Genomic DNA, 17727 nt, shown 5'->3' with positions numbered 1-17727 from the left:
GCTGATAACCTTGTCTAGATTTGTGAGAAGGCTTCTTTGGATGCAAGAATACTAAATGTGAGAAAATATGAACTAATCATGAGAATGCCAACTCTAGAATTGAAAACACTTATGGATAGTTCATACAAGGGCACAGTGAAAATATTCTGTAATGGAGGGAGAGAGAAACCCACTACTGGATCTTGATGTGTACCATGAGCTGCTGTGGCACATATAAGAAAGAAGAAGGTTCAAATACAGTTGGTTAAATTTTTATTTCAGGACTTGACAAAATACCCCAGTAAAGTTCAAATTTCTACCATTATACAAAAATAGGTCTCTACAAGTGATGTGTACTGTCTTCATCACCAGCAGCAAATATATTAGACACAAGCATGTAGCATTGTAAGAAAAGAGCAGGACACTGCAAGCTACACATCTAGCAGCATCATTTGAAAAAGTTTAATCTTTTCACCCATCTCATAGTTTATAAATTAATCATTTAAATTAGCATTCCACAAATATACATGTAATTTAATGATTTTTGTGCATGAACACACAGTGCTTATATACACAATCTCCAGTATGTCTTTATGTGCTTCCAAGGATTTGTATACAATCATAAGCTGTTTGTATTGGTCCCATTGAACTTTCACAATAAAAAAGCACAAAAGAGCAGTTGACTTACAAAAGGGTATCTATTTGAAATTCAATTAATACTTCTTTCAGAAGGTTATCTCCTCATGGCAATATAAAATTGAGGATTATCTCCTCATGCCAGTATGAAACTGCAAAGCAGGTAAACCTGTAAAATAAAAAAAAAAAAAATAAAAAAAAAAAAAAAACGAGACAGTTGAATTGTTCCTGTATCAGGACAGCCAGTTCACAACAAAGGCTCTGTTTAAAACCAAATCAAACTGTTGGGGGCCATGAACTGCTTCAATCGCCAGTGTGCTGCCAAGTCTGACAATCAGAGTTCGATCCCTGGAACCCACAGAATGGAAAGACAACACCAATTTCTGCAAGTTTTTTCAGTGTCACATGCATGCTGTTACACAGATGTGCACACAGACATAAATGTAAAACAAGGAAAAGAAATCCAATGTCTTCAGACCTGAACTTCAATTTTCCTTCTTAAAGATTTGTGTGTTGTGTGCGTGTGCACTTGCGTACTAGTGAGAACAGTATAAGGATGCTGTAAAGCACTGGATGCCCTGAAGCTGGAGTTAGAAGAGAGTTTTGAGCTATTTGACTCTGGGTGCTGGGAACCAGCCATAGGTCCTCTAGACCAACAGTATCCTTTCACAAAGAGGCATTTCTTCAGCCCCCATATCTCAAACTTAATTCTAAGAGGCTGACTACATTAGAAGTCACCACTAATGCTCCTACAGCAAGGGAGTTGAAACATTGGTAATGTGATTTATGACTGGGCTGAAGGTTGCTTGGGTTAAACAAATGACTTCTTGAATAAAGAGCTAAACTGAATTTAGATAACCATAGTCCACAGTATGTGGTATTCACAGAAAGAGAGCTCTTGAAAATGATCAGGGGCTGGAGACATGGCTTAGAAAAGCACTGGTTGCTTTTCTGAGGACCTGGATTTGATTCCCAGCATCCACATGGCAGCTCACAATTATCAGAAACTCAGTCCTAAGTGATCTGACATCCTCTTCTGGCCTCTGCAGGTACCTGGCACACATGTGATACACAGACCCACATGGAGGCAAACACTCATACACAGAATAAATATTAAAAACCAAACATCAAGTTGGACAGCTAGCACATAACTTAAGCTAAAATGACTCAGTGTTTGGAACAGCAGTGAGTGAAGGAAGACAGGAAGTTTTCCCAAGATGAATGTCCTCTGCCACTATATGAAGTATGATACTTTGTGGATACTTCTGAAGAATAAAAGATAATTCTTACATAGTCTATCTGCACAAATCTTTTTAAAATACATTTTTATCTCTGTGTGTAGATGATATCTCATAGTATGGGGCAGAAGGTGGCCTGTGGAAGTTGCTTCTCTCCTACCTTGTGGATCGTAGTGACTGAACTCAGGTACTGGGGCGTGGAGGCCGAGTCTACCTGCTGAGCCATTTCTCTAGCCCTTTAAATTCTACCTTTCTGGAATGTATGACACTGCACTTTTGAGGAGAGAAAGATGATGTTTACAGTGTCTTACCAGAGATGGCTTGTTTAAATGACATATAGAAAGACGATCAGCAATGAGGACAGTGGCTGCCTTCCTTGCTTAGGTCAAGGCTTGCTCTGCCTTCTATACCTTACTGCTTTCTCCCATATGAGGAACAGGTTCTGCCCTGGGTCTCAGCCTCAGAGTACCTTGCACTGCTCATCATGCATTTTGTCTAATACAATGAAGGCAGCACCAAATCATTCTGTCAGGGGTTACTGGTAGAGCACAGGAGTAATAAAGAGTCTGTTTTCTGCTGGTCAGAGTTTAAGCTGAGACAACCTGGGCACTTAAGCTATAAGATTCGATTAACAGAAAGGAAAATGTTGAGGAGTTACAATCTCACACAGCAGCCACAGAAAAGTGGTTAAAATGCAGCACCTGACTGTGAAGTAGACCCAAGTCGTCTTTGCAGTGCGTCCATCTGGGTGACATAATCTGTCAGAGTTCTGCCAGGATTGTAATGCTGGAGTTGAGGGGAGGTCAGGGAGGCAGCATTTAAATCAGCTAGCATTCCTGGATACCTATGGATTAGAGTATATTCAAAAATACAATTTGCCAGAAATAACACAGCTAAGTTGCCAGCCTGCCTCTTCCCTGATCTCTACACTGCCTGATCTACACTCCCGGACTTCTAAACAAAGGACAACAAGGAAGTAACTCTTCAATAGAAAACTCAGAGATGCCATTGTCAGACAATGCCCAGTACCAAGCTTGCAGAGGTGCTTGGTAAATGACGAACATTGTGTAAACCATCTTTTCATGCATGTACAGTTTTTTAAATAGTGGATGGATGGTGGTTAATGCTTTTCCAATGCCTAACTATAGCATGAATTTATAACTATAGCATATGTTTCTTATGCCTTTAGAAAACATTTAGAAATTAAAAAGTAGTTCTGATTCTAACCTTTCAGACACAGAAATTACATATAACTAAAGACGTCTAGCTGTCATAGTGCAAAAAACTCTTAAGTCCTAACAGTGTCCACTCCTCTCTGAAACATGACTATATCTACTCCAGCCAGGTTTGATAAGATCTTACCTATTGAATGATAAGGGCGACCTAGGGAAATCTAGGTCAGATCTTGAGCGGCACGTCATGTGTCTTGGATCTTCACATAGTTCCAGTCCACTGGTGGAGTGATAAAGTGCATCAGTCTTTTCAACACCTTAAAAAAAAAAAAAAAAAAAAAAAAAAAAAGTCTATCACTGTAAATGAAAGAGTACCAAACCTTAGAAGTTGGATATAAAACCAGTTAGGGTTTAAAAGAACAGGATGTGCCACTATGAACTGTTTCCAGCTAGTTTCCCTTCTTGCTAAAAGAGAGCATTTCAAACCAAAAAGCCTTTCCGTGGTTTTCCCTTTACCTTCAAACATGAATTAAGAGCTACGCTTCAAAGAAAATGAAGCTAGGTTTCAAAGAAAATAAACTCTCTGGAATATTTTCTTTGTAAAATGCTTCAGCTGTAACAAGATCAAAGAGGGAAGAGTTTCTGAGTGTGTGCACTTTTGGGAGGTGTGTGGAGATGACGTGAATAAAACACTACAATAATGTAACCAACTCTTATCTTCAATATTCTATGTTTGTTGGAAATAAACACAATAGAACCAGACCCCCAAAAAAAAAAATACCCATGAAATTGAGATTTGCTAATGTTGTTTGTGCCATCACAACTCACTAAGGCAAAGAGTTCATCTCAGTGTATGGCTGTCCTGAAATACTCTCAGGATACCAGACATACTTCCATTTCCTGAGGATCCACAGTCAGGATACCTGGATATGAAGGGCATCAACATCACAATGTGTCCTCTATTCTGTGCCCTCCCCTTTTTGGTCTCCCTATACCTTGAATTGTTCCTGCCCTAACATTTCCCTACTGAGTTCTAGTATAGAGAGAAGAATTTAAATTTGCCCTTATAAAAAGGACATGAAAGCCCAGAAACATAACAATAGGTTGTAAACAGTTCAAACCACAATTCTTGCACTTGACCAACAGCAATGCTCTCCAGCCATGGCACCACTATCTCCCTGGTGGCTAATCTGAGGCAAATGGCAAGTGTTTCCCATGGCTCAGTATAAGCAACAGTAACTGCCTGTCACAGGCCTTGGAGAATCCATGAAGAAAACTGGGCTTTGTCCAGTCTAAGTGTTCCACAAATCAGTCTCTACTTCTTAAAAATGAAGTCCCTAGTCTTGCACAAAGGGTGCTCAGGGTCTTTAGATGGCAATAGCATTAGAATTAGTCACTGACTGCTGTTACACATATGGCAGTTTCAGAGACATGCACAGAAACTATGCCATTTTGACCTTACCTGGACTCAATCCCAAGTCATCCCTGTTAATGTTGATGGGTCCAGAACTTTTGACTCGATGCCATCGCCGAACCAAATATTTCATTCTAAAAGAGACCCCAAGATAAAATCTCAAAGCACAGTAATATAAATATAAATATGTACACCCCACAAAATTATGCCTTGTAATTACAAACACAACACATTTCAGCCCAATCACATGACTTCTTCAGCTAACCTGCATATACCCCATTGGTTTTTGGCCAAGTCACAAGGCACAGGGCAGAGATGGAAGCTTCCCTCACTCCCCAAGAGGCCAAAGTCTCTAATATGGCCACATAAGTTAGACAGAAGGAGATGAAGAGCAAAAGTGGACAGAAAAAAACAGGGCACAGGGCAAAGAAAGGGTGAAAGGTAAAAGAAAGAGGATGGAAGAGTAGAGTCAGGCAGATGAAGGAGGAGAGCAAATACCCACAGGCAGGAAGAAGAGGCCAGGGAATCAGGGAGTGTTAGACCCCGTGAGCAGGAATAATGGCGTGAGCAGAAATAATGGTGGTAGTTCCAAAAGGAACGGGGTATGCCACCAGCCAGCTGATTTCCTTACTGATCCTTCTGCCCTGGATTGTGGAACTTTTTGGAGTACCAGTTTTAATTTTTTAATGCCATCTCATTCCCCATCTCCCCTCCCTTCCCCCTTACCACCCATTTGTCTCCCAGTTTGCCTCATAGATATCATCTAATTTCCCTTCTCAGGATGATCCATGTATCTGTCTTAGGGTCCTCCTTGCTACGTAGCTTTTCTGCAGCTCTGGACTTTGGTTATCCTTTGCTTTACAACTAATATCCACTTATGAGTGAGTAATATGGTATATTTCTTTCTGAGTCTGTGTTACCTCACCCAGGATGGGTTTTTCTAGTTTCATCCATTTGCCTGAAAATTTCAGGTCATCATTATTTTACCACAGAGTAGTACTCCATTGTATAAATGTAGCACATTTTGCTTATCCATTCTTTGGTTAAGGGACATCTAGATTGTTTCCAGTTTCTGGCTATGAGGAATACTGCTGCTATGGACATAGGAGGGAATGAGATGGCCTAGGCAGGGAGAGATACAGTCGAAGAGCAATGAAAGAGATATCTTAATAGAGAGAGCCACTAAGAGCTTAGGGAGAAACCTGGTTCTAGGGTAAGTCCCAGGAATCCATAAGGAAAACCCAAGCTAAGACTCCTAAGAGAGCATGCCTGCACTAGCCTACCCAGATTGACAAATACCCAACTAGCATCAGAGAGCCCTCATCCAGTAATTGATGGAACCAGACACAGAGATCTACAACCAAGAACCAGGCTGAACTCCGGGAATCCAGGTGAAGAGAGGGAGCAAGTAAAATATGAGCAAGGGAGGTCAAGATCATGATGGAGAAATCTACAGGGACAGGTGAACCAAGCTTATGAAAACTCATGAATTCTTGACCTTTAACTGTAGAGACTCCAGGGAACCAAACTAGGCCCTCTGTATGTGGGAGATAGTTGTAAAGGTTGAACTAACAGAGGGGCCCCTGGCAGCAGGACAATGATACAAACCTGGTACATGAGTTGCTTTGTTGGAACCCATTCCCTATGGGATGCCATGGTCAGTCTTAATACAAGGGAGAGGGACCTGGCCCTGCCCCAACCTATCATGCCAGACTATGTAGCCTCCTTATGGGAGCCCTTACCTGTGAGGAAAAGTGACTGGATGTGGGCTAGGGGAAGGTGAAGAGTGTGAGAAGAGAGGTGGGAAGGAGAACTGTGGTTGGAATATAAAATGAAATTAAAAAAAAATAGAAAAAATTTCTTAATGTCAATTCCAGGGTCCAGTTTAAAGAGGTCAAAATATAACAAACCTACTACAGGGCTAAAAAGGAGGGATGTGCCAGGCTTCTTGGCACACACATTTCTTTAATCCCAGCCCTTGGGAGGCAGAGGCAGGGGATCTCTGTGAATTTGAGGCCAGCCTGATATACAGAGTGAGTTCCAGTGACATAGTAATACCCCATCTCAAATCATGCCTGTAAAGTAGGGAGATGAGAGCTTGACAGGAACTTCCTTCTGCCATTTCTCTGCACTATAGGCTAACTCCTGTCACCTCAGAAGACCAGGCAGTCTTACAAGTTCCATGTATTCTATTCTCACCCAATAGACACGGAGCTACCATTGCAAGTGCTGTCTTTATTAATGTTTCCACTGTGCTTACCTCCTACCTTATCCTATACAAGGTGATGCAGGGAATGAGAAGAGAGAAAGCTACAGTGAGGACTGGAAGAGGCAGGCAGGTCAGAAGCCAGCAGTAAGATAAAGCCTAGCTCCTGTGTAGAGCTGCTGGAGCAGACAGAGGCTGAGCTTCCCTGAGCTTGTCACCTCTTTCTGTTTTCATCTGTGACGTATGTTTCTTGACCGTAATCCCTGAATAGCTTCCAGTTAAAAACCTGTGCCTTATTTTCCCAAGAAAATTAAGTAAGGGCTGGAGAGATGGCTCAGTACTTAAAAGCACTTGGCTGTTCTTCTAGAGCAGCCCCATCTGATTCCCAGCACAGGTATGGTGGCTCACAACAGATTCTAACCCTAGTCCCAGGGAATCTGACAGTATCATCTGGACTCCACAGGCTGCAGGTACCCATGAGATACACAGTCATACATGTGGGTACAACATGAATACACATAAAAGTTAAAAAAAAAAAAAAAAAAAAAGAAAAGGAAAATCAGCCATGCCCCCTGAAGTGGTCTGTGATATCAGCTGACTACAGAACTTTTTAAAAAGGAAAACTTCTAGAGACTTTGGCTGTGGAGAGACAAAATGGAAGGCACCTAGTGCAAAACCAAGATCAAGACTTCAGTAGGCCAGGAGTGGAAAACAGTTGGGGTCTTCACTCTATTGTAGCCACATGTATGCCAAATTCCTAGGTTATCCTTCCTTAGCTCAGCACTGTTTGGTTATTTTAACAAGTTATTTAAACAAGGAAGAAATAAATGCATATGCCAGCCTAAGAAATTTTTCAAAAACACCCTTCTTTTATGAACTTGTGTGTAAGCTAGGTTTATTTGGATTTTTCTTTTAACAATTTGGAATGGCGTCATCACCTACTAATACCTAAAGAAGATACTTCCTAGGAAAAGATTTGCTGCAAAGGGTGAAAATCTACAAAGAAATCAGCATGAGTCTATAGTGCCTTCTTCACATGTGTCCTCATAGAAGACTTATAATTGACTGAAATGAACTGTCTTCACAACTTTACCTGGTAATTGCCATAGACACTCTAATGGCAGTTCGAAACCTGGTGAGTCCTTTTGTGTGGCTAGGGACCATCTCAGGGTCTCTAAAGACTGGGTATCCTTCCATGCGGGCAAGCAGCCCCATGGTGGCATCCTCACACTCCTGGAATCTCCCCAGGAGCAGCAGCAGGTATTTCTTCTGAAATACAAGAGCTTTTCGGAAACTTTCAGCTCTCAAATATTTACCATAAATTTTCTATATTGAAAGAAGGGAAGACAAAGACATCAGAGAAGTCATCTGAGTTGTTCCCTAGAAGAAGACTAGTTAGATGAAAAAAGAAAACAAGTGTTAGGCCCTAGGCTGTCATCTACTGGTCAGCTGACAGGACACAGAAGCAACCTTTGGTGTACAACTTCTAAAACCAGTCATGCTCTGGGTTTATTTGGGGCTCACTCTTTTACTCAAATTTATGGCAAACATTTTGGCCATTATTGTGTAAGTTTTAAAATACTGACTTCCTTTTTTATAATTACAATCATTCATCCCTTTAGGTTCTTAAATAAGTTAAAGTTCTCCATCCCTATATGCTCACTCCACAGCTGAAATAAGTATTCCAGATACTTTACTTCCTTTCCACTTTGGACTTTAGTTTAACTGACCAAGGCAGCTGTACTATTGCCTTGTCAGCATTAGAGAGGCTACTCACAGAGCATGATGCTCTTCCCGTAACAGCCCTGGTGCTGTGCTTAGGAGCTGAAAGAGAATACTTCTGTGTGTCTAACCGGACACAAGGCTCTGGGGAATAGGATCACACCACTGACAGTAAGAAAAGCAGACCTGAATGTTTTTTGCAATTCTGGGTATGCCTCTCTACAGATCTTTGACTGGGTAGACATTATAATCCTAGAAGATTGAAAAGAGCTGCCTAGGGACATTGTCTGAGAGGCAACTATACTTCTCTGGTCTGTTCAGTCAGGGTCAGCAAAAAGGATGTGAGTACCTTGAAGACAGCATTCTCAGAGTAAGGGCTCTGATTCTGATGTAAGGCGTCATTTCTCAGCTCTGCTTTGAGTTCACACACTTTGGCTTCTGCCCTTTTCAGGGATTTCTGAAGAGCCAACTTTTCTTTGCTCCAGACTTTTTTTTCTGAAGCAATGATGTCCTCAATGTTAGCACCACCATCAAGTGAAACTCTAGAGGACTGAACAGACATGGCCTGTCACACATTTTCAAGATGACTGAACTACATCACAATGGATTACCTAGCCTTGACCTTCTAACATAACACAAGCTCACAGTCTGCATAGAAGCCAGCATAGATGTGTGTGAGTGACTCTCAGGGTGGCCACGAGAACAAGTTATTTTCTTGGCTATGTGGTTGTTTCAGTCTTTTCTACCTTTAAATATAAAGAGAAATGTAAAGACTAGCCCTTTTCTCTGTAGCTTTAAAAACATTTTTGAATTCAGAGAGTAAGTTATTATCCTGAAATGTATAATTTAACTTTTATATCTTAAAGAAAGGGTGACATGAGTCAGAGATTTGGTAATATAGACCAGACTAGCTCTGAATTCACAGAGATCTGTCTGTCTTTGCCTCCTGAGTGGTGGGATTAAAGGCATGTGATGGCATGCCCAGGTTAACATCATATTTCACTTGGTCATAAACTTATAAATAGTAACTGAAGAAACAATACTCAGTATTTATATTTGGGTATCTCTTTCCCTGTGTCTCATTACAGGCAACACATCTTTAGATCTTAAATTGATATGGTTTCCTCATGGACAAGGCTGTATGCAGATGAGCAATTCTGTATGTTTATAACTCAGAGTGTGGTAAAGAATGTCTCTGAATAATAGGTATTTTATTATTATTGTCATCATATGTAATACTTTCCACATAATAAGAGAAATACATGGCATTTTTACACTACGGTTAAAAGTGGAACTAAAGAGAAGAATTTGAATTACTTATAAAAACAAACATACACGACTTCTACCAGCTCTTGTCTGCTGATAAAACTTTAACTGTTCTTCCAGTTGCATGATGATGTTCCGTAAGTGATTCTTTTCCTCAGTCAGCTGGTTAATATGTCCTGTTAGTTCAGAGTTCTGTTTCAAAGCTGTTTCTATCAAAGAGCCACAAGAGGAACTGGAGGATACAAAGCTGTGCTGGACAAACAAAATGACACAGTTATAATGACACACATGTTCATGAATACCTCATGTTAAAGTAAACAGGTGCTGTCATAAACAGATTCCATGAACTGGTACTTGGTAATAATAGAAACTTGCTAGGCAGGAGAACAGCCAAAGAGGAAACAGGAAGCAGGAGCAGCACACACAGATGGGCAAAAGTCTTGGACGACTGTTGCTCTCAAAGAGTGAGCACATGCTTGGTCACAATAAATGTTGCTGCACTCATGATAACAGATCTAACAAGGCAACGGCGAGCCAAGGAAGACTTTAGAGGGGCTACCACAAACAAATCGTCCATGTTTACAAGAGTCCTTTGGCAGCAGTGTGCAAGGCAAACAGCTTAGGGAAGGTACACATCCATGGTGCCTGGCAGTATAGATATGAAGTTGTAACAGTTTACGTAAGAAACGCTGAGGCAGTGACTAGGGACGGGGAGTGAAGGGCACATGAGTGGACATTTACATGGCTTATCATGGCTTCCATGTACAGGTAACAGTGAAGGAACATAACATTGTCTATTGTCACATCCAGCTTTCCAAACTGGGTGATATCATAATGATAAAAGGGGTATGAGTAAGAGAGGTAGGACAGGAGACGATGTTTAGGATTAATTGTGTCTGTGAGGCTCCTAAGGGGTCACTACTAGTGACACTCATCCAAAGATGTCCAGTAGCAAACTGAAAATATAAGCCTGGGCCAAAGGTTAAAGGCTTTCACCAGTCGAGGACACAGTAACTGCATAAGGGCAAAATTCTTGTCATTTTGTTCACTGCATCCCCAGGACCTCAAGCAGCACTTGGAACACAGCAGCTGCTCACCAAGGCCAGCTAGAGCTCATGTCATTTTGAACTGGGAGGGTTCACAGTCATAGAGAAGAACACACTGTGTGCAGAAGCAAGCGAGGCAGACAGACCAGCTGAGAGCAGGTAAAGTGAGAGAATTGACACGGAAAACAGGGTTTAGCACGGTGAAATACAGCAGGCTGTGGAGAAGCACGCCTTTACTCCTAGCATTCCAGAGGAAGAGGCATGCAGATCTCTGTGAGTTTGAGCCCAGGCTGGTCTACATGATAGGACTACACAGAAAACTCCTGTCTTAGAATAAAAACAAAAACAACAACAAAAACCAAACAAACAAAAGCAAGAAATACTTCCTGAAGAAGTCAAAAGTGCCAAATGCATGATGTCAGAGAGGGGGAGTGAAAAGGCTGGGCAGAGCAGTCCCCCATGAAGATGCCAACAGGACTGATTCTGAGGTCATGAGTGGGGCAACAGGGAACCTGGGCCACTTCCTCAAGAAGCCTGGTCTCTTTATAGATTAATTATACAGCAACAGCAATCAATGATTTCTCCCCTACTTTCCTTTCTTGTTGGGGGGAAGAAAAACACTATACAAACAAATATAATCAAAACTCTTATAAATTGTCTACTAATTTTTAAATGACTCATAATTTCATTTGATTTTTATTCTTTCTACAAAGAACTTGAAAAAGTCTTACCTCATCTTCTGGTCGGTCCCTTAGTCTCTGTACTCGAAAAATAATTCGATCAATTCTTTCTTGAACCCAAATTAAAGCATCCTTATCCGACACTTCGAACTCTAGTCTTTAAGAAAAAGACAAAAGGTCACAACAGACCCCACAGTAACACTTCCCAACACACAGTAGAAATGTGTCATTAACATACATTTGTGGCCAGGGCCGCTCTGTGTCACCAATACATACTAGTGCCTGAGGGCCACTCTGTTTGTGTCACTAACACACACTAGAGGCTAAGGGCCACTCTATTTCACTTCTAACTTTATTCTTAAATATTCCCCCTTTCTGGTTCAAGATGTTAGCTGTTTTAAGATGTGTAAGTTCTTCTAAAGAATACCATTTAATGTAGACATGTATTATCTTTAAAGTACTTCTTTGGGATAGGTGTGGTGTTATATGCTTTTACTCCCAGAAAGCAGAGGGAGGGAGATTTCCCTATATATTTGAGGCCAGCCTGGTGTAAATTGTGAATGTTAGGTCAGCCAGGGCTACATAGTGAGATGATGTCTGAACAAGAGAAAACAAAAACAAAATCCAGCATTTTCTTACTCTTGCTTTTCTGACCTGTCAAGATTGTCATTTCTATAGAGCAGGCAGAAGTCTAACCTGTCACAGGCTTTCTGGGCTATATGTTGCTGAAGTTTTGTAGCCACGTGCTGAAGTTTCTGTATGATAATTTCCAGGTCATTATTAGCATCATCATTTTCTCTATTCAACTCCATCAATTTTGCATAGCTTGTGTCTTTGCTCTCTCCTTCCATTTTCTGTTGAAGAACCCAATTTCTAGTTCGGTCATCAGTAAAAGTCCAAGTATCTCCCTGGAAATTTTGGACAGAAAAAGAAAATACTCACAAATGAGCATCATTTCATTTTCTTTCTTGAAAAAAAAAAAAAAAACTACTATTCATGTTCCAAATAAAGTTCTAGAGACACTTTTTTGAGATGATATGAACATAACTATTTAAATAATTCAATAATATATTTAGAATTTGAAAACATTATAAAATACTAAGGGTATGGGAATCTTAAAATACTAAAATAACCCATAACATAAAAAAATCACAGTTATCACTTTGTGTATGTAGGTGACCCCATGGCACAGGGTGCATGGAGGTCTGTGGACCTGGTGTGAGACTGAACACAGGTCTGCACATATGACCCAGTGAGCCATCTCTCCTGCCCTCATACGTACTGTAAAAGAAACAAAGAAATTACCTCATTAATATTCTGATATATAAGTTGTCTACTTCCCTGTTTTCCCTTCCGCTTTAGCTCTTGCTGTTGGAATCCCTGCATAACCCCTTGTAGTCTCTTCCCTTCAAGGTCTAGTTTATACACTTGCTGCCTTTTCTCCTGCAGCTGGCGCTGAAGCTCTTCCACTTTGCTCTGCAGCTCCTCCATTTTCTGCTGGCCCAAGGTGTTAGCTTCTTTTTCCTCCTGCAATGTCTTTTGATGAACCTGCCTGTCCTTTTCCATCTGGTGTTTCGCTTGCAAGGAATCCAGTTTATACTTTTGAGTTTCATTTACGAGTTCGATTATACGTTTCTGCTTTTCTTCTAATTGTCCCTGTAGCTCTTGAAGTAGTTCCTCAGGAGGGAAGCCAGGCCTGGGCTGCCCACGATTGCTATGCAGCTCCCGTTCCTTGTCTAGGGTGTCCTTCATCTCCTGAATCCTAACTTTTTCAGCCTCCAGAAGAACCTGAAGCTCTAAGTTTCGGCCATGTTCTTCTGATAACTGCACATTATACAACATTCTCTGTGATTCCATTTGTTGTTGCAATTCATTTAGTAATTGCTTCTGTTGTCCCAAAAGTTCATCTAAGTGTATGTTCCTCTGTTTCTGGTCCTCTAGAGTAGATCTTAGAGCCTTGAAGGAAAAATGTAATTTAGATGAACATGTTAATATCAAAAATACTATTAAAGTAAATGACAATGACTTTGATCACAATAATATGGAAGTATTTGGTAATTGATGACAGAATTGTTATCCATCAGACAGTGGGAACTGCTTAGAGAGCCAAATGACTCACTTGCATCAAGGGTATAAACACAATCTTCTCCAGCTACATATAAATCAGAGTACATTTCTCCAAATGACAATCTTTAAAATATGCATGTTCTTATGTTACCCTTTCAATATATTAATGGAACACAGTTTTAAATTTTTAGGTACTTATATATGAAGGCACGAGACAATACCTGTTCTTCAGTGTCATGACAAGCAGAGGAGAATTGTGGGCAGAGGGGATGAAGCCATTTTAGAGAGGGAAGAGAGGTCATGGAATGAATGTGAAATTGAAACACAAAGGGGTGGGCACTGGTAGTGCATGCCTTCAATCCCAGAACTTGGGAGCCATAGGCAGAGGAATCTCTGCGAGTTCAAGGCCAGCCTGGTATACAGAATGAGTTCTAGCACAGCCAGAGCTGCTACACAGAGGAACCCTGTCTCAAAAAAAAAAAACAACAACAAAAAAAAACAATGAAACAAACAAACAAATAAAATCAGGAAAGAGGACTCTGTGGAGGAAAAGAACAACTGGAGAATGGCCAGGGAACAAGAGAAGGCAATGAGGCTGGGGAATGAATGAGAACAAAGAATGACACATGTATGAAATACCAAAATTAAAACTATTACTTAAAAAACTAATTTAAAAATTAAGGGTTAAAAAGGAAGTGTACAAACATAGAAAGATTTGGCTGCATAATCATGACAATTCTTTCTTGTTCCATGTGGATACCTAGTAGCCTGTGATAGAAAACGTTCTCTACCATCTCAGTAATTTTCATAAGAAGGACCTTAGTGCAAAATGTCCAAATGTCCAGAGCATTTAAGTCAGCTGTACCTTTGCTTTCTGGTGTTCAATAAGTGAACTTTGCTCCATACATATAATAAGCTGAGTTGACTGGAGAGATGATTCAGTGGTTAAAAGTACTGGCTGTTCTTCCAGAGGACTTGGGTTCTATTCCCAGAGCTGACATGACAGCTCACAAATAGCTGTAAGTCCAGTTCCAGGGGACCCAATGCCATCATCACCTGACCTCCTCCTTCAATACATGGACATGGGACATAGATACACATGCAGGCTAATCCCTCATACAATGGAATAAAATTAAGTCTTAAAACAAAACAAAACAAGGAATTGCTGGACTTGGTGGCACATGCCTGTAATCTCAGGTACTCAGCAAAGTGAGAAAGGAGAATCAAGAGCCTGAACATGTTCATGAGAATCTGTCTTAGGATGAAAGTGTAGGGAAACGAGCTGGTGGTAAACTTGGGTGCTACAGTGCTTGCCTAACATGGGAGAGATACTGATTTCAGCTGAGAATACTGTAGAAAGAAAACAAAACAAGATAAAGGTCAAGACCAACTGGAGAAACCCAGCACATGTCTTCATCACCATCTTCGAGGCTGTAGGCAGAGGTCTGGGGGGGGGGTGTGGAGGGGAGAAGGGTATAAAGGGAAGGAAAGGCAACAATAAACAGTACAGAGACATACTGAACCTTGAATTATTTTCAGAAGTACCCTCACATAGCATTATTAGTGAAAAAGCAGGGAAGGAAGAGTATATACCCAAATGAACTGCAAACAAAGACAAAAGGAAGCCTCCCAGGCCCACAAGTTGTCACTGCAGAAATGAAGGAAGAAGGGAGATCTGCACTGCACAGCACCCAACTGCAGGGAAGGGGCCTTGCCATCCCTGGTGTAACTTCAGGGAAGGAAACACACACAGTGTCACAACATTAACTTATATTTCTACTATGGCCTAGATAAACTGCAACAGTATTCAACACAGAGTGAAAAACTTAAACCTTCTAAAGGGGAGAAAACTGAAAACTGAGTGGAGAAAGCCATATAACTTAGTTTTCCAAGCTACTTAAAGACAATACCTTAAGTTCTTTTTCCTGTTCTTTGTCATGGCCTGACTTGGCTTTCTCTTCTGCCAAGGCACACTGGAGTTCTTTGGATTTCTTCTGTTCTCTTGCTAACGTATCATTAAGCAAATGAACTTCATTTGCCTTTAGTCTAAGTAAGGAAAGACATGAACTGAACATTATTTGAATAAACATCAACATCATAAGGCGCTTGCACTCCAATATTGAGGCATATTATAAACTGTCACTACAATGTGTCAAAGCTGCTTAACTTCAAATGAATTTCTATTTCTAACAGTTCAATTTATTTACTATTGTAAATAATAACTCAATTCACTGCCAAATAGAATACTAATTAACACCTTTTGTCTTTTACTGCACATAGAAATCATGTCAACCATCAATGTCCAAACTAAAAATATGTGTACTTGCAGCATGCCTCTAGGAAGCAGAATATCTCAGTATTTACATCAGTAGTATATTCTTTCCCATGCATTCTCAATTCCATCACTTAAAAGTTACTAGCTTACTGAGGCATGAGATTACACACCACTTAAAGTTAGTCAGTGGCAAGATCGAGGTCAAAATCATATCTAATAATTGTTGCCTAGGACAAAAATCATAGCAGATGGAGGACAAAATGATTGCATTTCGATTTGGAAAAAAATCATTTTCATTGCTCTACTCATTCTCTCCTATTTAAATTCCATGCTTGCTGCTGCTGTATGTGCTATGTGCATAACGGTTTTGACAAGCCAGGGCAATCCCTTCTCTGACACTCATACTAAAGCAGAGAGGCACACCTGAATATTTCCAGTTCCTTTAGGAGCTCATGCTGGGCCTTCAGTGTGGTTTCCAGCTCCAGTTGTGTCCGTGAGAGTTCATTTTTTAATTCCACAACCATGATTTTTTCTGAACTGAGCTGTTCCTGCAGCTCAGCTGTTCTGTCTTTCATGCCACCATGTTGACCATGCACCTCCAACATGCAAGACTGTTGCATTCTGCAGTCTAGGAGTTCTACATGGAATGAGACTGGGGTTAGAACATGGCCCAGGAACACACCTGTGATTGGTAATTATTTTGCACCTAAGAACTCAGCCATAATTTAGGCGATTACTACAAAGAAACCATCAGTTGCTCCTAGTCCATCAAACTGGTAATTTCTATGAATGTTTCTTATTCTTAGAGTGCAATTAAGGAAGCCATCAGAAGTAAAACCACAGGGGAATGAGAAAGATGTTAACAATGCATTAATGGATGCAAGACTTAAAATAAGCAGCTTCAAATGCTCGTAAGATCTGTAGAAAAGAACTTGTGTATTTGTATATTCAGAACACCAACCATACACAGTGAAAATTCCTAGTGATTTCTAATAGCCATACACAATATTTACATGAGTTACCCAATGGGACAATTACTATAATCATTCAATTATTAATGCTATTTTTTCTTTTATATAAGATCTCACTCTGAAGCCTTGCCCAAATTGGTCAGAATGTCTGCAAATCTCCTACTTCATTCAAATCCTGGGATCACATGCTTGAGTCACCACACCCAGCTCAGATTCACCACTTCAATTACAAATGAGATCCTATGAGATGACTTCAAACCATGCTGTCTTTAAAACATTATGAAACACAATTACTAAAGATGTACCAAGACCCCTCACCTGACATGATGAACACTCCTCTATAAAATGCTCAATTCAAGCAGAGCCTAATGAAACCCTTAAGCACACAGAGAAGTAAAATCCAACTAGTCTATAGTCATGTGAAAAGGGAAGCAAAACACTTGTGCACAGCACACCCAGAAAACTGGTGACATGTCTGACAATACCAGCTGCTGGCAAAGATCATAATACTCACACCTTTGTAATGAGTGCCACACGGATAGGACTGTTTCAGTAAATATTTTAGGTAAGGCATAGTATTGCATATCTGTCAACCCAGGACTTGGTAGAGACAAGAGGACCAGGAACTCAAGGTCACCCTTGGCTTCACAAAGCTTGAGGCCAGCCTGGGGGACATGACAACCTCTCACAAAAGAAGTATAACATTGAGCATCATCTAGTAAATTAAAGATACACACCACATGTCCTAGTGATTCACACCCTAGGAGGCTGGGAAGATGCCCCTGTGTATTAGACATCTCAGAGGAGTATACGTAGCTCTCTGACTCCAACAGCTCACACAAGAAGCAACCAAAGGTTAAGACAAAGAATTTGCACATATAGAAATAATTCTCCATAGCAACAGAAGCTAACTTAGAGACAGAAGAAGAAACTTGGAAGAAATGAGACACAAAATATACATAGATTGATAAAGTTCAGTCCCATGATAACTTTATAAACATATACAGTCTAAGAATTTATTAAGTGGTATTAGTTTCTAAGAAGGAGCTTTTGGA

The 17727-nt window shown here is 40.5% G+C and overlaps 1 protein-coding gene across 1 annotated transcript in view; it reads right to left on the bottom strand.

Moving 5' to 3' along the window:
• Positions 1-235: 235 nt before the first annotated feature.
• Positions 236-17727, bottom strand: part of Akap9 (A-kinase anchoring protein 9) — a 117298-nt gene continuing 99806 nt past the window's right edge. Inside the window, exons 38-49 of the mRNA XM_051174610.1 lie at positions 16125-16338; positions 15337-15472; positions 12665-13315; positions 12056-12267; positions 11411-11516; positions 9703-9885; positions 8717-8917; positions 7739-7971; positions 4488-4573; positions 3216-3342; positions 2555-2697; positions 236-784 (exon numbers count right to left, since the gene is read on the bottom strand). Coding sequence (XP_051030567.1) covers positions 744-784; positions 2555-2697; positions 3216-3342; positions 4488-4573; positions 7739-7971; positions 8717-8917; positions 9703-9885; positions 11411-11516; positions 12056-12267; positions 12665-13315; positions 15337-15472; positions 16125-16338 — 2333 coding nt within the window. The 3' untranslated portion in view covers positions 236-743. The remainder of the gene's footprint in view (positions 785-2554; positions 2698-3215; positions 3343-4487; positions 4574-7738; positions 7972-8716; positions 8918-9702; positions 9886-11410; positions 11517-12055; positions 12268-12664; positions 13316-15336; positions 15473-16124; positions 16339-17727) is intronic.

This window comes from Phodopus roborovskii, unplaced genomic scaffold, assembly GCF_943737965.1.
Source record: "Phodopus roborovskii unplaced genomic scaffold, PHOROB, whole genome shotgun sequence".
Taxonomy (NCBI): Eukaryota; Metazoa; Chordata; class Mammalia; order Rodentia; family Cricetidae; genus Phodopus; species Phodopus roborovskii.
The sequence above is the reverse complement of the archived record's forward strand: the minus strand, read 5'-3'. Positions and strand labels throughout refer to the sequence as shown.